This window comes from Mya arenaria, chromosome 3 (genome assembly GCF_026914265.1).
Source record: "Mya arenaria isolate MELC-2E11 chromosome 3, ASM2691426v1".
NCBI lineage: Eukaryota > Metazoa > Mollusca > Bivalvia > Myida > Myidae > Mya > Mya arenaria.
Window position 1 is genome coordinate 5,562,346 of NC_069124.1, and position 21,668 is coordinate 5,584,013.

Below are 21,668 nucleotides of genomic sequence, written 5' to 3' on the forward strand. Positions count from 1 at the left end.
AGTTCTACTGTAATTATAAAAGATATGAAGCAGACACAATGGCAAGCTTCAACACTTAACCTAGTATTGGGAGTCATGACCACTAGTTTCAATGTGGATTCTCCATGTCACCATGACAAGTAGAACATTAGATTTTCATGAGTATCAGCTAAGTTTAAAAGACACAGAAGTGGAGCTGAGATAAAATGCGCAGCTCAAACGTGAGACAAGTTGTTTCCAGTATTTGTTCTCCATGTTGCCCCAATGAGCACAAGCTGTAGCAATATCCTGATTATGTTGTGGCAAATATAATATTGATAGACAAAAACTGACCAGTAAGCTTCCTTAATCACTATGAACACCAGGATTTATAAATTTATTTATAAATACAAACAACATGATACGTAAGGAAATGAGGGTCCCAATAACAGTTCTTTTAAGCAAATTAACACTCAACGATAACCTAAAGTGTATTGTTCTTTGAAAAGCAAAGTTAGCCATTGCATTCAATTGCAAAACTGATTTTGCTGCATCTGCATGCAAAAGCCCATTAAGTAATTCTCCATTTTAGAATAACTAAATTGCATATGTGTGGTATCCAGATCTAAAAGATCAATTAACATTGAAGAAAGTCCTTTGTGGCCCCCATGTTATTCAGCACTTGTTGCACAGTGAATGGATGGATGGCAGATGCTGACCAATGCCGGATGAGATCAGAGGATGTGAAGTTTCTTCTCCATCTGTATGTGGGGCTGAGTGATCTGGGGCATTTCGTCTGCATCTGAAAAGTAACAGACACTTTCAATACATGGCAAAAGTGCAGCATGAATTTGATGAGGGCTAGATTCATTAGAGACAATAATGCAGGCTTTCAAATGGCCTACTAAATCAGTATACAATAAGTCTCTATAGAGCAATTATCTCCAGTGTTGCTCAGACAAAGACTTGACTGTCCTACACTTTACTCAGAATCTTTCAGCTTAAGAATTGTGTACTGTAAGCGACTTCAAGGTCACATACAACTCTACTGTGTTAAGAAAGCAACCTACTGGTACTGCACTTTTAAAAGTTTAAAACACATTATGCCAGATACACAAGATACTGGTACTGCAAAAGAACAAAGAGATGAAATACTAGATGAAATACTAAGTGATGAATAATGCTAAATAGATGTATTCTGTTTTAAGCGTACAAAAAAATGTTATTGCATTCAATTGCCTCTTTCATTCATACACTTAAAACAGTAAAATGTCACTGTAGATCAAAGTTAAATGAAAAAATGGATACATAAACAATGTTAATACATTGTTTGGTGATGCAAGAACTCATGAGTTTACCATGAGAATAAATGCGCCTCGTAACATATGTCCTTTTCTTGATACAAATGGATGCACAGGCTTGACATAATTATTCTGTTTCATGGAGTATTTTTCAGTTTGGAATTGGTCGTAAACTATTATTGGTTCCATTTATGGAAACAATATGTTTTCATTGACAACATGAAACTTCTTAAAAGGAAATTCTCCAAAGAAGTGGCACTCAGGAAAAACTTAATTAAATCCTTAATTGTCTGTGAACCTTGTTGCTTATGTTGTAAAAGGAAATGGTCAAGTGTGTGTGTGACCTGATAATATTTGAAACTGTAGTATAAGCGTACAATGGGGTCAATGGTGTCAAGTTTTTAATTGTTAATTGCAAACAGTCTACTTGGCTTAAGGATATGTTCTAAAGTTGAAAATGGTGTACTTGAAATCAAGTAATTGTATGTACATTTATGTAAAATGATTATGGAAAAAGGAAAAACTTTTATAATCCTGAAGAAGCTGGCAGCTGCCTCAATATCACACAAACATGTAATTAATTTATTATTGTTAAAAAATCCACAAAATGAAGAGCTGAAGATTCTGCTTAGTGACACACACTGTATTATTTTAACCATTTACCAAACTTATTGCTTTCTTAAATTGTACATGTAAATACTTATGTATAATAAGGGTATTACAGTCTTCCAATTCAAAAGCAGCATGCTCAGGGCTGGGACACAATTTCAACCAAGTACTTTCCGAAATGATGTTACGTTCGCATACTATTTGGCAGGCTTTTAAGAAACACTACAATTAAACGTCATTAAATGTTTCAGTGTAAGATCGCAATGTATTTCACCTCGCGAACACCAAAATAAATATTTCACTTCTGGCTGTGCCACTCCTGAAATATTTCTTTTGGTGCTCACTTGTTGAAATATATTACAATCTAACTCTTGAACCATTTTCCTCTATGAAACGCCTCCAACATGAATACAATGTCATTGGTCCAGGACTGGTCACAAGGTGACCCCATATTTTTTCCCTACTGGGTCACTTATCTTTGTATCATACCAAACTAGTGTCTATTTTCTGATTCTGCTAAATAAATTTCCAATAACTGTACCACATGTTATGTTACAAAAGTTGCCAACATGATATATACCTTAAAGGGCTAGTAGGTGACCTGATATGGGAACTACGGGTTGCAGGATACCATTTTCAGTTTTCCTTTGCTCCGTATATCACATATCAGGTCAACTACTAACCAGTTAACTTATAATATTCTTAACAGCCCTATTTAATACACTACTCAAAACCACATACTACATAATATGTACTAGTACTTGCAAATACAGAAAGACATTTGTTTACCATTAAAGACATCCTCGAAGTCTAGAAGCATGTCACGGCCAGTAAGGCTGTTCTCAAGAACACGGGATGATGCCAGACCTGGGAGTCGACGCATCTGTAGAAAAAATCATTTTTGATACATGACATTGAAAAGCTACAGTAACATACCAAAGTTAAAAAAAAAAAAATTTGTCTCTTTGAAATCCATCTTCAACCGTATTCACTTACATCTTGAGGCTGAGTTTGAGACTGACTCAAAAGATGAATTTAAATTTGTTCAAGTCTTAATATCAGTCCTATTAACAAAAGGATAACATATAAAAGTAAATCTTGTCATATATAATTCTCATCATCAATGCTGTTATCATTATTTACTGGCAAGGAAGGCTGATAAATGTTACCCTGGTGAAGAAATCCTGGCAAGGAAGGCTGATAAAATCCAAACATTTGACAAGAAATTTGCATGAACAAAATCATTTCGATTATAACTGACAAACCATTCAAAACATCACAATGAACATGACAATAAACTGTTGACATTAAAACAGACCCAATCTAGTACACTGCTTCTAAGGAGATACTTGAATTATTATAGACATGACGAAATGCTATAATTTCCATATTTGATATACTAACATAGGATTCCATTGACTAATAAGTAATCAAATAGGTTAGAACAGATTCATGTGTGCATGTATTTCTAAATTGGACTTAACAAACTGTAAGTTTATTCTCACACTTAAACATCCATCAATAAATTCTGTAAAGGCCGTAGGCATCTTTGTGTATTTTGACAAACAACCAGGCAGTGAATTTTATTATGTAAACAAGAGATTTTGTCAAACATTATGCCCCCCCCCCCCCCCCTAAGCGCCATGTTGTCAGGATTTGGATAATTCAATGAAATATGCATGGACCTCCAAGTCAAATTTTAGGGCCATGGGCGCAGGTAGTGTCAAGTAATCACACAGACAAGCTTTTTGAGTTCAAGGTCACTGTGACCTCGACCTTTGACCCGATGACTCCTTAAATTAAAACGGCTCATCTACAGGTCAGGCCCAACCTCCTAGTCAAGTTTGACGATGATAGGTCCAGGCTTTGTTGAGATATCACTGGAAGAAGCTTTGTAAACTTTTTTGTGTTAAAGGTCACTGTGACCTTGACCTTTGACCCGATGAAACCCAAAATCAAGAGGAGTCTTCAACTGTTCAGGCCCAATCTTCATTTCAAGTTTGATGATCATAGGTCCAGGTATTGTCAAGTTTGCCTTCAAGGTCACTGTGACATTGACCTTTGACCTGATGATCCCCAAAATAAATAGGAATCATCATCTGGTCAGGCCCAGCCTACAAGTCAAGATTGAGGCCCATGAGTTATCACTCGGACAACCTTTTATCATTCAAGGTCAATGTGACCCAAAATCAGAAGGGGTCATCTACTTGTCAGGTCGACCCTCCAAGTCAAGTTTGAGGGCCATGGGTGAAGGCATTGTTGAGTTATCACTCAGGATAACTTTTTATCATTCAAGGTCAATGTGACCTTGACCTTTGGCCTGATGAACCCCAAAATATATAGAGGTCATCTACTGGTCAGACCCAACCTCTAAGTCAAGATTGAGGGCCATGGGTGCAGGCATTGTCAAATTACCAATCAGACAACCTTTTATCATTCAAGGTCACTGTGATCTTGACCTTTGACCCGATGTAACCTAAAAAAAATAGGGGTCATCTTCTGGTCAAGCCCAGCCTCCATGTCAAGTTTGATGACCATAAGTGTCGGCACTGTTGATTAATCACTCGGACAAGCTTTAAAATCCTTCTACCATTTAAGGTCACTGTGACCTTGACCTTTGACCCTTAAAATCAATAGGGGTTATCTACTGGTCAGGCCGAACGTCCAACTGCAAGTCACGTTTGAGGGCCATGGGTGAAGGCATTGTCGAGTTATCACTAGGACAACTTTTCCTCATTCAAGGTCAATGTGACCTTGACCTTTGGCCTGAGGAACCCCAAAATCTATAGGGGTCATCTACTGGTCAGACCCAACCTCCAAGTCAAAGTTGAGGGCCATTGGTGCAGGCATTGTCAAATTACCAATCAGACAACGCTTTATCATTCAAGGTCACTGTGACCTTTGACCCGATGAACCCTTAAATCAATAGGGGTCATTTACTGGTCAAGCCCAGCCTCCATGTCAAGTTTGATGACCATAGGTCTAGGCATTGTTGATTTATCACTCGGACAATCTTTAAAATCCTTTTACTATTTAAGGTTACTATGACCTTGACCTTTGACCTGATGACCCCTAAAATCAATAGGGGTCATCAACTGTTCAGGCCCTACTTTCATGTCAAGTTTGATGACCATATGTCAAGGAATTCCTGAGTTAATTCCTCAAGCTTTGGTCTACCGACGGACGGACGGACGGACCGACCGACATGTGCAAAGCAATATACCCCTCTTCTTTGAAGGGGGGCATAATAACTGATGTTCAAAATAGGAAAACTACCATTCCATTTTTTTCTTAAAATGAACAGTTTATCAGCAATACTGAAATTGCATCAAGTTGCGCCAGATTTCTTCACACAAGGGGTTATTAACTTTTTACTGCTCAACAAAATTGAAAATAGTTCACCCCAAAATAGGTGTCCAAATAGAGCAACATGTTCAATTTGATAGAAAATAGAAAGAAATAAAATATTTCATTGAGAGACGGGAACATATTTTATAAAAAAAAATCTTTAAATTATCACAATTTTCTGAAGCGAGTGACTCATTGGTAAAGTTGTCACTGTCTTTTCAGTTTTACCCTGTATGTTTGTCACATTAAACTGTTCTTATATAAGCATACATTATAGATCTTTTCATGCTTGTTTTCCGATTTTGGGCCTAGCTTTTCCCTTTGAAATTTTATTATTCAGTTATTCCTAAAAAACTTTATTTCAAGGAGACAAGAGGTCTCTAACCGGTACACTTAGAAACCTTCATATAACCTATTGCACAATCTCAACAAAAGCCCTGCAAGTGGACCCCTTTGCTCATCTGTAATAAGGTTAACGAAATTCATCAAGGGGCCTGACTCAAATCTATTTTAATTAAACTGTAATTGCACATGCCTGAATAATCCAATTAACTTCCTTTAAAACCTCAGAAAAAAAAACATCCTTTGACAAGACTGACAAGACTAAGGAGTGGCTAGAGAACGTAGCATATGGTTATTACACATAATCCTAATGTACCCACCTTGCTGGCAACATTCAACTCCATCTGCAGTCTGAGGGGAGCATGGAGACCCTGCATATTTCTGAGCATCTGGAAGTCCATCAGCTTCCGGTTCTCATGCCACTGTAATATACAAACATTTGAACTTTACAGTTATCACTGTCATCAACAAATTACCTTGTATAAAGCTACCAGCAGAGAGGTACAGCCAGATTCAGTCTGCTTCAAAGAATTGTTTCAGTTCTATTAATCATGGTCAATTCATTATGAAGCTGAAAATAAGTATCAGATATGTGATATGTAGGTTGTTTTTAGCCTCTAACCTTTTCATTAAATCACTGTACTCATCACCAAATGCTGTTTTAAACACTGACAATTCTTATTAACATTCTTAACTCACATTTTTCTCTGAGAACTCAAGTGGGTGTACTGGTGCATTTCCACCGCTGGCATTCTGAAACCTGCAAGCCAACAAGGCATCAGTTGTATTACTTAAAGGCACAAACAACTCAAATCTGACAAATCATATAAAGATATTATCACTTTCATGCTAAATGGTACCCTGACGATTACTGATTGGGTGTTTTATAAATAGTCTTCTACAGAGGGTGACAGTGATCTAGTGGTATAGGTATCTGCCTCTCACTCAAGATGTTGTGGGTTTGATTCCTAACAGCGGTTACTTTCTTGTGGCATTTAGAAAAGGACACCAGTACTGGTTTCTACCCAGGCATTGACAGTGATTTATATCAGCTTTCAGCTGATTGTACAAAAATTGAGCAAAAATACATTAGTAAAAACTACAGGGAAATATTTTGACAGCTATGAAAGTGACCTTGTAATAGTTGTAATGTAATTTGCTAAAAACAAAACAATGAAAGCTTGTGCTAACTGAAGCCATTTGTAAGCCCTTTACCCATGCATCATCATATCCGGCACCCCATATTTCCCCTCCGGCAGGCTCACAGTCTGGTTACCCTCCATACCTGGACGAATACTTGTCTGGAACAGAAAACATGGTTTTATAGCTACATGTAAAATGCATGACTGTATACAAATTGTAAGTATTATGGGGATAGTGTTATTAAATCCTGTGCATGAGATGTAAACTAGTCTGTTGCATAATGAAAGTGTCACTAATTGCACACAGTGCACAAATACTTCATACAGATATAAGTAAGCTATGTGACCAGGGTGGGGGATGACCGTCAATCCTTCAGGGAGTGGTGATGCAATGACCAATGTGTCCCTGATCTCTCAATGAATGCAGGCATGTTATGATTCCATGTTGTTTATTCAGATGAAAACAGTTCCTAGTGTACTGCATCCACTAAGGTTCAGTGATTACGTGGGTTTGTTTAAAAAAAAATGTACTGAAACATGTTAATTATTTTTCAGTAAATCCAAAAATCCAATCCTGTAACAAAATAATTAAGCCTGTTTCTAAATCAAGAACCAATTGTACTGAGTGCCAAATCTTTACACTGCAACATTTGCACTTAGCATGCATTCAATAAATCATACTTTTGTTTAATATTCATCTGTTTCCAGGGGTAATTCATCATTTATCTTTGGCAATAATCTGTAGTCAAATGTTGTCAGAATCCAACTGTGTGAGATTGCAGCCCAGTTTTTCTGCCCAGTTACTTTTATGAAGCAATGCATCCAAGACAAGCAATATAACATCTTCATTTTACAATTAATGAATTGTATGGAAAAATGATTAGAATGTTCAAAGTGCCACCGGTTAGTGGAAAGGCAATGTATCTGCTATTATTAATTCTCTTGAAAAACAATACAGTCTTTCATACTTGAAGATTTTCATTAGATATTTCCTATTTTATCCAACTTAAAATCTCTCTTGGCCGAGATTCAAAATTGCAGCTTCAACCTCAGCTCTACAAAACTATGAGACTGAATAAATCACATGATTATGTTGTAAAAGGTAAATGGAGTCAAGCACTTTCAATTCATTTCAATTCATAGCAATCAACATAGTTTTAATTGTATTACTGATCTGAGGTTTCATTAAAACTTTTAATATATCAACACAATCTGCGAATCTTGCGGGTTTTGAAAACAAAATTATTATAGAAAAACGCTAATTGATTCAGTATTTCAAAAAAACATGTTAGTTTTCCAATTGTTTGAAATAATTAATTTTATTGGAGAAATACATTTTGGCAAAGTTTTGAGCAGACTGAATATAATACCATTTTATCTTATCGGTAGTTTTTATATTGCTACACACAGGTGGTTTCAAGTCTAGCTCACGTCTACAGAGAAGATTGATCAATACAGAAAACTGCTCTTCCAAACTTGTTTATGTATAAATTATGAATTTTTCAAAACAGAATGATATTTTAATTATGCAACATTCATGCCTCTGAAAGCAATGATAGAGGTAAATGAGGATCATTTAAATTACATGGACATAATCTAAATATTAGGATCTAGTGTTCATTTTTTTAAATTTAAAGGAACAAACAGACACCAAGATTATACTTTTCAATGAACAAGCCTCATTCCTTGATTTCTAACAAGCCTGGCTATATAAAGCCAAAATTTGAGCTAGCCTGGAAAAGCCAGAAAGCATAACCTGTATAGCATAATGTTCTTTGAGCGTTATCACCTTGCAGCCTCATGTGCTTATTCAGACCACTGTACTAGCTAGTAACAATCTATTCAATTTTAAGTAAAATTATGTCATAACCTCAAACAACAACAAGAACAAAACAATTACAACAAGCAGTCTTGTTCATGTATAAGACAGTGGTCATAAACATTAAAGATCATGTTTACTGTTTAATATTTTTGTTCCGGCTACCGGTAGCTCACTGCAAGAACTTAAAAACCAAACAGAAACCAGAAAACAGAGCAAAAAAGCTACATTTTCAAGAGTTATCATCAAGGTGTTTAATTGTTTTGGCAGACAGAAAAGCCATTTGGTCTGGATGTAAGCGGCAGGCAATCAGGCTCTTATGAACATTAGGCCACATACACATAGGTGTAACGTTTGTTTACTGCTGTGGGGGCTAATCATACAATATAACTGGTTAAAGATCTATATGTGTTGAATGTATATAGAGTGATGATATGTTAACACACGAATGGATGCCCATTTTTCTCAGTCAAACAAGGGTCATAACTGCACAAATATTTGGACCAGAGTGGTGTGAAGTAATTGCTGCTAACTGTCATTTTTAACATGTATACTAATTTTCAAGAACATCTGGAATGCAAACTGACCCTAAGTGAGATGTGTGGTCTCTTTGGTGGTTTAAATAGTATAGACATTTTGTCTACTGGTGGCTAAGGTTTTTTTCTTTGGTAGAGGGCATCCAAAGGAACATTCATGTAAAATGATTTTGAAATAGGTCCATGTATATAAGAGAACAAAAAAAATTATGCTTCCATTTAATATAGCCTGATTACAGAAAATGAGCCCTGCTTTTTGACAACTATATTTTTGTCTAGGTTTACATGATGGTATCAATAATAATATCAAATCCCCAATAGCCTAGAAGATGAGCATTCACTCCAGGTGCTGAAAGTCGCAAACCACAGCCTTGTTTTACCCATTGACGTTGAAATGTGGTACTACTAGCTCCCTTGCCTGGTGCTCTGCATAAAAAATAGTTCAGTCAAACCTGGTCGGACGGTCACCTGTATTAAGCGGTAACATGCATCATCTGGCCACTCCATATTCCTCCCATACCTTTTTACTATGTTAAGTTCTTAAGTGGTCATCTGTCTTAACGTCACTAATATTTGATCCCATGAAGCACGGCCACTAACCCCCTGTCTCTCACAGTTCCACTAGCAAATTCTAACAATGTGATGTCAGATCAATTTAGATCACTTGTTTTCCAATACACGCCTATAATTATATGGAAGTCTATGGAAAATTATGACAGCATGAAAATTTCAGTCATCAAATCAAAATGCAAATTACATCATATGTTTGCCCCACGTGTTTACCCATCGAGGAATCATGTTTATAAAAAAACGTTATTAATTACAGATTAATGATCTAATACCGACAAAGAACACTGGTAATATGGATTTACAGTTTGTATTGTGCCCTAAATTAATGAAACAAGTTGCGATTTGTATTGTTTTTTCAATTTAAATTTTTTAAATGCATGGACTTCTTTTTTTACAATCAAACATTAATTTTGAAATGCATTGTGTATGATTTATTTTTTAATTTTGATCAATAGGGAAAGTAAGAAAAATGGCAAGTGTTTGCCAATGAAAGAATGTGTCGAGTCAGAGTGTATAGAATTATTAGAAGACAGTCGCAGTGCAAAAAGTATTGCCAAGGGACTTAACTCTGTGTCTTGCTAAAGCGTAAGTGTTAACTTGTGGAGTAATACGAGATGAGAGCAATGAAAATCCAAACTGATGATAAGCAAATGAAAATGACAGATTTTTTAAAAAGTGAACTTGTTGATGTAGTTGTGTGTGTATTTATGAACAATTGTGTTATTTTGCTTTACATGTATATGTACTATCCACTGCTTTTGAGAGATTGCATTAATGTATGTATTCGAATGAACAAGTACATGTACCTATTTAAAAGTTTGGAATAAAGTTATTTTAAACACATTTATAGTTAAACATTAATTGTCAAGTATGAACATTACAGCATAGATGATAAGGAAAATAAAACAATGTTATTGAAAAGCCATTCATTTAATTGACATTTATAAGATATTAGGGTTTAAGCTACAGATATATGGAAGGCTGCAACTTGTCCTTTTTTGTATCACCCTTCTGCCCTCTGTGAGACCAGTCTGTGCACCCTCCTGCCTTAATAGAATTAAATGCTTAAGTATTTATTTTGTTTGATTAAAACTTCAACTGTGATTACAAATTCATACCAGCTTCAGCCTTGACATACTTGGCAGTTGAAACATAATATTTACTTCAATTTAACAAAATTCCTAACATTTACTGTGAAATGAATAAAATCCAATTATTCACCACCAGCACAATTTTTCTCCCTTAGCACCCTGCCCTTTTCTGCAGCACCCTGCTTTTTACATAACCTAGCTAAAACCCTATATACAATAGACCCCTGTTTAAACAAAGCATACGTTGTGGAAAATTTCTACCTAAATTAAGTCCGTACCTGTCTTAAGCAGCCACTAAGACCTTTTCCCAAAGGTGGTCACTTTATACAAGTTTGACTGTATAGAAAAATAGTGTACTTATTACTGGTTTAATCTCAGGAAAGTTGTATTCAGTGTATCTGTGTTTACACCAAGCATGTTAAAGAACCAAGATGTCTTTTTGCAAAGAGCTAAGATATCACACCTGGACTTTCTTGTATCTTACCCTGTTTCTTCAAATATTCTAACATCTGGATTCATTTGCCTGTGAAATGCAGTCACATCTATCTCATTCATTCGATATTTCTGGAGACATCCTAAGACAATTTTGCTTAGAAAACCAGGGATTTTGACATTAGCCCAAGGGATTTTTAATGCATCTAAAAACTTGACTATATCTCATACATGCCATGTTTCTGGAAGGCTTCCCAGTGGAATTTTCTCCCAAGATTTTGCTCCGAAAAGTAAGGACATTTTGCCCTCAACTAGGCTGATATCTTCATTCAATGCTCCAGTGCAGATATATTTGTGATATTGTTACCTGTCAAACACTTACCTATTCTTCAAGGTTTTTCTGACTTTACATTGGATTTCAGGGCAGACATGCCAATTGAACTGATGTCCATAACATTTATGCAATGTTTTCACATTGCATTTTGTGTGTTATTATATTCGTTGTCAAGGATTGTCCAGTTAGAACAGTGATTAGCGCACTCGCCTCTCACCTAGGCGACCTGGGTTCAATTCCCAGCTTGGGCATATGTGATTTTGGTTTGTGGTCACCAAGCCAGACAAGTGGGTTTTCACCGGTTTCCCACACAAGACCACACTCTTGTGTAAATTCTTGCAAATGAGAGTGATAAATATAATGTTGTAATAACTTGTTTCACAATTGTTGTTAAATAAATATATTTTAACTAAACAGGCAAGGAAAAGCAAAAAACGCTTTTGTTGAAATCGCAAAACATTTACAGCCAAAACGAAACAAAAATAGACTGAAGCAGTACTCATGTAAATGGTTCCACTGGAGTCTAAAACCCTTACAATACTGGCCTGTTTAGTTTAGTTAAAAAATATTTATTTTTTAAGTAGCCATCAAGGCAAAATAAGAATTCAAGTCATTTAGGGTAGTTTTAAGATTTTTTTTTACAAATTTTAGGACTTTTATCCAGTTTACTAACTATAAAAACAGCAGAGTCGATGCCTATTTTGTAGGTAGGGTCCGGTGACCCGAACCAAATGTAATTGTTTTAGGCTCAATGAATGTTCTTGAATGGGAATGCAACTTTAAAATCTGCAAAATTGCTTTTAGACCGCATGTAAAAACAATCAAGATAGGAAGATGGCCCTTTATCACTCACCTGAGTAAAACTTCAATGATGCTGTACATTTTTATAATTAAAGGGCAATAAGTCTTCTGTGACTACAGTGATTTGGTTAAATATCAAACTTGTCCGAGGTGTTATGCCCACTCATTTTTACCAAATTTGAGATGATTGGATCCTTTGTATATTTTATGGGCGATAACTCTCCAATGAATCAAGCCAAAAGGCTGATTATCACCTTTTCTGAGAAATTATGCTGATACACATTTTGCTCAAATTTGGTGATGATTGGACAAAGGTTTTTAAATTTATTGATCATACAAGACCTACATACACCTGTATTTTAGGTAATTTCTATAATTTAAGGGCTTTTATCCATTTTCTCACCATGTTTTTGCCTGCGTCCTATCTATGGTAGCGTCCTATACATAGTATAATACGGTAGTTTTTAAGGTCAATTGTGTACATAGAGGGGATAAGACAGACCGTACATTGTCTAGTTGGCAACACGTCAGTACTGTTACATCATCTGTCCATTGTGTATTTTGTGAATTTTTATAATGTTTCTGAGTACTTGAGTAGTGAATTAGTACTCCGGTACTCGGATGATCAATCTATGCTGATGACAGAACGAAACAGTTCTCATTCTTGCCAAAAATTGTTTATTGATATTTGATTTACAGAAGCCGCGTGTCAGTGAACAATTTTATTGATTACACACCATGGGATGCATCCAGTCACAGACTTTCAACTCCGCCTACCATCTAGGCGATGGGTTATTGTGACCATTGTAGTCGATATTTGAAATGTATGACTCTATACATGATTGATCATCAAATATTTCTAAGTTCTTATTTAGATTTCAAATAGAAAACCATCTCTCAAGTGACTTCAGATATGGCTAAAAAACAACTTTGACCAAGATATTATGCTCATTCACATTCTGACTTAATTTGGAGATGAGACAAAGGCTTTTAAAGTTTTGGTAATTTCTATAATTTAAGGGAGAGAACTCTCTAAACTCAAGCGATATGGCTGGTTATCAAACTTGTCAGATAGAGTTTTGCCCATATTTTGTCTATTAATTATTTCTTTGAAACTGGAAATTGTTTCATAACCACTTCTGCAAATAAATAAAAAAATATTGCAATTTAATTTCTGCTTGAACTTAAAGTGTATTTTGGGTTTCTATCTGTACTTCTCTGCTTGTCAAGGGAGCTCTGCGTTGGAATTTTGTGTACTACAAATGTGTACTATAACATCAAAATTGGCACTCTCAATCTGTGTCACAAAACAGGGCTTGACGCTTATTCTAATACTTGGTTGCCCTTCGGGCAACCACCTAGCCATTTTCACTTGCCCGAATGGATTTTTTACTTGCCCAATTTTTGGGGGCTCATTTTGTTGTTATACTTCACATCAAAACCCATTTCCAGATTTAACCTGCACATCAGGGCTTGCTGTATTTGAAATAAATCAGTTGTCATGAAATTTGTAACTAATAGCACATACATTCAAATTATTAAGGATGAAATAAAATTGAATTATAAGAACCAACAGTCAACCTCTTATTATCTTAGCCTTGTAATCTTACATTTATTTTTAAGTAAATTACAATTTATTGCATTGTAAAGTGAAATCGTAAAGTTCCAAAAACCGAGCATCCGAAAATTGGAGCAGTCCGAAAAATAGCCAAAATGACCATTCTCGCTGTGTCTGAGTCCAGGAAAATTGTTTCCCCAAGACTCGACCCAGCGTCGTTTTCGTTTCTTTTCATAGCTGGTCTTTTTCTCGGATGACTTAGCCTTTTTTCGTTTGAAACATTAAAAAAACTTGACAGCGTCGACTGTCAAAACATCATTTGACGATTTGTGTACATTGTGAGGGCATTAACTGGAATGCTAGCTCTATGGATTTGACGGTGCGGGGTGATACAGGAATCCAGTGGATTTCACGTGAAATCCACTCAAAACGTGAAATCCACTCAGAACTCAGTTATTTTAATTAATAATTTATTTTTTTTTGTATACATATTAGAAAGTGCCTCATGAAGGGTTTATATTTAAAATTTTATTGAAATTGGTCAAAAAATAAAGAAGTTAGAGCAATTTTTCATTTTTTTCCAAAAATAGATCGGAAATCGAGGTGAAATCCAGATTCCGATAAGTGAAATCCACTCATAACTTCATTAGGCACTTTCCAAAATGTATACAAAAAATAAAAAATTACTAATTATTAAAACAGAGTTAAGAGTGGATTTCACTTCTCGAAAACTGGATTTCACCTCGATTTCCGATCTATTTTCGAAAAATTGGTCTAACTTCTTCATTTTTTGACCAATTTCAATAAAATTTGAAATATAAACCCTTTATGAGGCACTTTCTAATAAAAATACAAAAACAGAAAAATTATTTATTAAAATTAATGAGTTATGAGTGGATTTCACTTATCGGAATCTGGATTTCACCTCGATTTCCGATCTATTTTTGGAAAAAAATGAAAAATTGCTCTAACTTCTTTATTTTTTGACCAATTTCAATAAAATTTGAAATATAAACCCTTCATGAGGCACTTTCTAATATGTATACAAAAAAATAAATTATTAATTAAAATAACTGAGTTCTGAGTGGATTTCACGTTTTGAGTGGATTTCACGTATCACCCCGCACCCAGGATTTGATGCAGCTCACGCGATTGGCCAACGGATCTAGACGGAATTACTCGAGCTCTATTGGAAAATATTCGGCAGTCTTCGCCATCGTAGTTTCGAATGAAAATGTCAGAGGAGCTCCGTTTGACCCGATTTTTCGAGTCAACAACCAATGAGTGCATTAGTTTCGGTTTGATAAATACTCTCCAAGAAGGAGATTACGGACTACTATTTTTTACCAGAAAAGTCGCCACTATGACAAGGTTTTTTTGTTACTGCCCGATAGGGCAGGTAGATTCTAAAAACTACTGCCCGCCTGCAAAAATTACTTGCCTCGGGCAATCGGGCAGTGGTTAATGTCGAGCCCTGCAAAAGCGTTTAATGCTTATCTCAATCTGTTATGCACTGTAATGCGTCTAAGTGACATGATATTCGTTGCGTACTCATTAGCGTTCATACTCTGGTATTTTGTTTTGAAATATGGGACTCCCTTTTAGCAAGTAGATTTTTTATCAGGTCACTATCGGCAAGTCTGACTCGCATTTAGAGAGTATGAGAGCTTAAATTCGAGACCTGCACCTGACTAGGTAACCATACTCCCCTGCTAAGTTGGAATTCATCCCTGAATGAACAGGATTAAGAACAAGATAAACATGAGCATGACTAAACCAGGTAGGATATTGAATAAGTATAGTAGGGTCCCACATTGGGCACCGTTTGTCACAGGGTGAGGAATAATTGCAGCTAGACTGGGGCTGAAACCTGGGGTCCCCTCACTAACAGGGTGAGTGCTCTACAGCCTGAGCAACTGGGCCGCTTACACACCTTTTCAACACCTAAATAGGAAATGATACCATGACATATAGACATATTATGCTTTAACCTTGAGTCCCAATCAGAATGACTGGCCAAAAATGGTGTTAAAACAATTTGTACTTGAAGGATTTTTCAAATAAAAAATCATAAAAAATCTGTCCACAATTATTTTGACTGCCATGAGCAAGTTTGACAGTTTAGTGAAGAAGATCGTTGTTAGTGCACAATACATCATAAATCAATACCAAAATACCTATTACCAACGTTACAACTATTACAAAAGATAATGAATATTCCATTTGTGTTGAAAGTGGGTGGGGAAATCATGACAAACAAAATTAATGTTATTGGTTTTGATGATGTTGCTCCAGATATTGATACACACGTATATAAACAAAATTGTGACCTTCACACTTAAACAAAAAGTACAGTGTTAGAATTTCATTTTTTCAATTACATTGCTAATAACATATAAAACTGCTTACCATGTTGTAATATTTTGATACCGGAATTCCAAAACGACAGGAAATCCCTCCGATGACGTCACTTAAAGCGGTGTTAACGTAAAATTTTGTGAGTCGTAAAGAATGTTCATCTGACAGGAAAGTTTGGAGTGCAGGCATTTCCTTACCAATAAAGTTGTTACTCATTTATTAAATGATCATCAGATGGCAGTGATAATGGCGATATTAGTTAAGAACTATCTACATAGATAATTTACTTTGTGTTTCCTGTTTCAGTGGATTTTAATTTTGTATGATTGTAGTGTACAGTATTCCAAGTTGTGATTAATTGGTTGTAATATTCTGTAATGGGACTGAAGCTACTGTATAAGTTTTCTTATTAATGTGTTGTATATGTAATGGATGAAATAAGTTAAATATTCACTATGGATTTAAAAACAGCGTGCCTGACTATATTTATTTCACTTCTGTTAACAAGTTTTTCAACTGCGTTTGAGTTTGATATTCCGCCGGCATTTGGAGATTTAACAGGTAAAAGATTACTTGAAGTGAATGACCTAGTTATTTGTTTAACGAATAATAAAACAGACACAGTAACTGTCATGTATTAACATGAGAAATGAGAATGTCTGAAAGAATTTTATTTGTTGTTTTGTTCATTGAAAGTTTTCTATGTTTCATTAATTGTGACGTTTTAGTGTACTTGTTTATATATAAAAATATTATACTTCATATGAGAAAGTTCTGAAAATTTAAAAAATTAAAAAACTCTATTAACAACTTTTATAATGTGATCTGCTTTTGATATGTATTAATGTATGCTATAGTTTATGAGTTTATATTCATAAATTGATCAAAATTGATGAACTTTGTGCACTCTCACATATATACCATTTTTACAACTTTTTTATTTTTTGTCTTGGAAAGAGAAAATTTTGGCATATATATCTGCAAACCAATGATATAAGATTGCTGACAAAAAATCAGATAGTAGATTTGCATATTTCCGTTCGAAAATTAATGTTTTATGGCTTAAACTGTTACTAACAGTTTAAGGAAAATGCATAAAACATCCTTTTTTGAACTTGAATATAAAATCTGAGATTTAATTTTTTGTCAGCAGTCTTATATAACTGGTTTCCATTGATTTTTCCCAAAATTGGTTCGTTCCAAAAATAAAAAAGTTGTCAAAATGTTCAATCAGTGAGAGTGCAGCTTGAACGGGGTTGTTAACATCACCATCGTTAACTTTTAAATCTGTAATGCTCTGGAATTTCACAGAAACAATTATGATCTGCAGAATTCTTAACAAGATTTGATTCAAATGTTTTAGGTGTACTGTGTTTGTTTAATTGAAACAAATGAGCACATCATAAAATATTAAAACTTTAAATGTCAACAACGATGTGATTAATCAGGCCAATATTTATCGTTTGCAGTTCAATTACCATTTTCAACTACCATTTAAGTTGATTATGCTTAGTGTGTTAAATGAATCTGGACTTGAAGGAAATTTCTAATTGGCATGTAGCAAAAAGGAAACTTTTAACTACATTATATGCCTTGTTGGCTCACTGTTTATATTCATTCTGTTTACAAAAGACATGTATTAACAGAATTAAACTCAAAATGGTATTGACACATTATTCAAATGCAAAAAGAATTTAGTGGTGGTATTTAAAAAATAACTTTAATTGTAAGGCCTAAAAAAAAATACATTTGGTTCAGGTTACGCGACCCTACCTACGGAATAGGCGCCGACCCTACCGTTTTTATAGTCAGTTTGAAAAAAAATTGAAAAAAAAAATAAAATAAAAAATGTTCGCTTTTTTTTTTAATTGCTTTTCAATATGTAGTTTAAACCTTAAATGCTTATACAGAAGATAGCTTTAACACCATTCTCCAATGATGAAAATGATATTCTTATATAAAGCCTAATAAAAATAAAAAAAAATAAAATAAAAAAAAAGCCTACCTACCCTACCTATTTTTGAAAAGGATGTAACCCTAACCAAACAGTTTTTTTTTAGGCCTAAGGATAATTGTATGTAGAGAGTAGGGATCTTTGTTCATAACAAAACAACAACAACTTATATGGCATATCCTAGCCCAAATGTTCACTGTATTTTATCAACAAGTTTAATAAATTATGGATTTCAACGACCACATTTTTTATTTTGTTATTCTATTATGATTTAATAACAATCAGTGGGTTTTTTTCTGACAAATTTTGGGCTGAAATTTGGCCTGCTTTGGTCCCATTTACTATGCTAAAACATATATATTTTTCCCAAGAGTGGAAATAAAATTCATAATTTAAATATTTTAGAAAAATAATAGCGTTTTTTTTTTTTAAATTACAAGATTGGATGCTTAAATCATATTTGTATGGAAGGGTTGATGTACATGTGGTTTTAAAAGAACAAATTTTATCACTTTCTTTCATCTTTTCTGCCTTTTTTCAAAGCATTTTTATATATTTCGAGGCAAAATTGGAATTCCAAATTTTATTTAAGAAATGCAGCTTTTTTCCAATCTGAAAAAAGGGCCCATTTCCAAAACACACTGATTATAATACTCTTTTGGTGATTTATAGTACTAGCATTAGGAATTTTCATAGTCTTGTTCATTAAATCTACAAGTAGCACATGTAACAGACCACACAAATTACTGTGCATCTGGTGAGGATCGAACCCAAGACACTACCATGTGGCTTTAAAAGCTTAAGCTCAATTGTTGGGCAGTTTAAGTACAGCTATATTCATATAAAACGCCAGGTAACACACACTTATCAGTATAATATGGCAATGTTTAAAAAAAATCTGAATTTTATTACAATATATTGTTTGGGCACAAATATACAAATTTTGATTTGTTAAAGTTACTAGTTTTCAGCTGTAATGAAATCTGTGGATCCATGTATGTCAACACACCAGTTGGTGGTTTCAAATGTCAATGGTATTACTATAAAATGTCAAACAATTCTTCCTAGTGTTCCAACTGGCATAACTTCCATGTACATACAATGCCTGACTTATTCAGATTATTCTTCCCCAAAATCTCCTGTTTTTATGGATTTTGATGTATTTTACTGGTCCTAATGAATCCATCTATCTTGGAAGCTCTCATAAACACAAGCCTCTGCCCTGATAAGGTTGAAAGATAAGCCTTCAGAGAACACATAGATTTTTGTGATGTATTTGATACATCTCCAGTTCTTCAAGTGCGCCTGTGCCTCATATGAACCAGGTACCGTAAGTCACCTGTAGATGCTGGGCGTAAGTGTGCCTCTAGCTGAGCAGAAATCGGGGCTTTTTCGGAGGCCTGGTCTGGTGGCTCTGCTCTTCAAGGATACTGAAGGTTGATTATTGATGATAGGGTCTCTTTTATTGTTCATGATATTGTTGATAAAAGCCTTTATTTAAGATTGTGACTTTTGTTGTATAATTTGGGTACCTGAAGGTATCGAGACTTATGAAAAACAATACAATTAGATATTGTAATAGAAATGTACATGTTACGATAGTTTTGGTTATATATTTAATTTAAATTATGTCCTATTAATTTTGTTTGTCTTTACTGGATATTCAAGTATCATACATCACAGGAACCACAGACTGTCACAGATTATGGTTAAATCATCCCATTATAACATTTTATAAACAAGAGATGTTTGTCAAACATTATGCCCCCTGAGCGCCAAGTTGCCAGAAATATTTGGACAATTGAATGAAATATGCATGGACTGAAATGACAGCTGATTTGTCATTGGATGCATATGAGGCAGGTCATCTACTGGTCATACCTAATCTTCATGTCAAGTTTGATGACCATAGGTCCGGGAATTGTTGAGTTATCACTCGGACAAGCTTTGGTCTTCCAACAGACCGACCGACATGTGCAAAGCAATTATATAACCCCTCTGCTTCGAAGGGGGGCATAATTAAACTAGATGTTCACTGAAAACTGATACTTCAACTCATGCATTTAGTGACATATAAATTTCTACTGTCTACTAGTCTATATAAGAAAATAAAATATGGACAATCAGAAAACCTTTTTTCAGCTTACAGTCACACTGACCTTGACCTTTGACCCACTGACCTCAAAATCAATAGGGTTCATCTGCTGGTCATGACCAATAAGCCTACCTAGTATGAGGTCCCTGGGTCAAAGCGTTCTCAAGTTATTGATCGGAAACCGTTTTTCATGTTAAGGTCACACTGACCTTGACCTTTGACCTCAAAATCAATAGGGTTCATCTGCTGGTCATGACCAATACACCTACCAAGTATGAGGTTCCTGGGTCAAAGCGTTCTCAAGTTATTGATCGGAAACCGTTTTTCATGTAAAGGTCACACTGACCTTGACCTTTGACCCACTGACCTCAAAATCAATAGGGTTCATCTGCTGGTCATGACCAATAAGCCTACCTAGTATGAGGTCCCTGGGTCAAAGCGTTCTCAAGTTATTGATCGGAAACCGTTTTTCATGTTAAGGTCACACTGACCTTGACCTTTGACCCACTGACCTCAAAATCAATAGGGTTCATCTGCTGGTCATGACCAATACACCTACCAAGTATGAGGTTCCTGGGTCAAAGCGTTCTCAAGTTATTGATCGGAAACCGTTTTTCATGTAAAGGTCACACTGACCTTGACCTTTGACCCACTGACCTCAAAATCAATAGGGTTCATCTGCTGGTGATGACCAATACACATACCAAGTATGAGGTCCCTTGGTCAAAGCGTTCTCAAGTTATTGATCGGAAACCATTTGGTATTCCGACCGACCGACCGACAGACAGACAGACCGACCGACCGACCGACATGTGCAAAACAATATACCCCACTTTTTTCAAAAGGGGGCATAAAAATAATACTCATAAATATTTATCCACAAGGATGTGCTTTTCTAAACTAATTAGACTATCAGGCAGGTTTTTGATGTAGCTGCATTTGATGTTGGCTCATTTTTTATGAGGGCTACGGCTAATCAGGTATTGGAGCCCTGAGGCACCTGCATACGTAGCTGCCTGCGATTTTAATGATATTATCACAGACTGTCATTCGGGGAGAAATGTGTCTAAATTATTATATTGGACTATCAGTTATGAACAGATGAAATAAAATTCAAGGAAATGTTTTGGCAACTACCCAAGCCCTGTCTGCTATAAACGAGGAAACTGGTACAGATATTTTCGAGATATTTTCGTTGAAAATATCAATGTTTTGAAATAAATACCTTTAATAACGTAATGATGCACCACTCAGCCATAATAATGCACCAATGAGGCGGGTGTTTAGCCTTGTGATAATGTGAACGTTTGTAACAGATAAATCATCCTAATAATTTAATTCTGTAAGCTCCGATTTCATGAATTTGAGTGGAAAAATTTCTGAGAAACAAGCTTTCCACAGTGACACAGCCAATACTGTA

At 35.2% G+C, this 21,668-nt stretch overlaps 2 protein-coding genes across 2 annotated transcripts in view; one reads left to right on the top strand and one right to left on the bottom strand.

Annotated features, from left to right (window-relative positions):
- Positions 1 to 340: 340 nt before the first annotated feature.
- Positions 341 to 16,405, bottom strand: LOC128226363 (proteasome maturation protein-like). Its single transcript, XM_052936242.1, has 6 exons — positions 16,251 to 16,405; positions 6,774 to 6,859; positions 6,258 to 6,318; positions 5,879 to 5,980; positions 2,658 to 2,751; positions 341 to 760 (listed from the first exon to the last, which is right to left on the bottom strand). The coding sequence occupies exons 1-6, from the start codon at positions 16,386 to 16,388 to the stop codon at positions 693 to 695; spliced, it is 549 nt and encodes a 182-aa protein (XP_052792202.1). The 5' UTR covers positions 16,389 to 16,405; the 3' UTR covers positions 341 to 692.
- The window catches only part of LOC128226362 (vascular endothelial growth factor receptor 1-like), a 66,084-nt gene continuing 60,782 nt past the window's right edge, over positions 16,367 to 21,668 (top strand). The window contains exon 1 of the mRNA XM_052936241.1: positions 16,367 to 16,760. Within this exon, the coding sequence (XP_052792201.1) occupies positions 16,655 to 16,760 (106 nt within the window). The 5' untranslated portion in view covers positions 16,367 to 16,654. The remainder of the gene's footprint in view (positions 16,761 to 21,668) is intronic.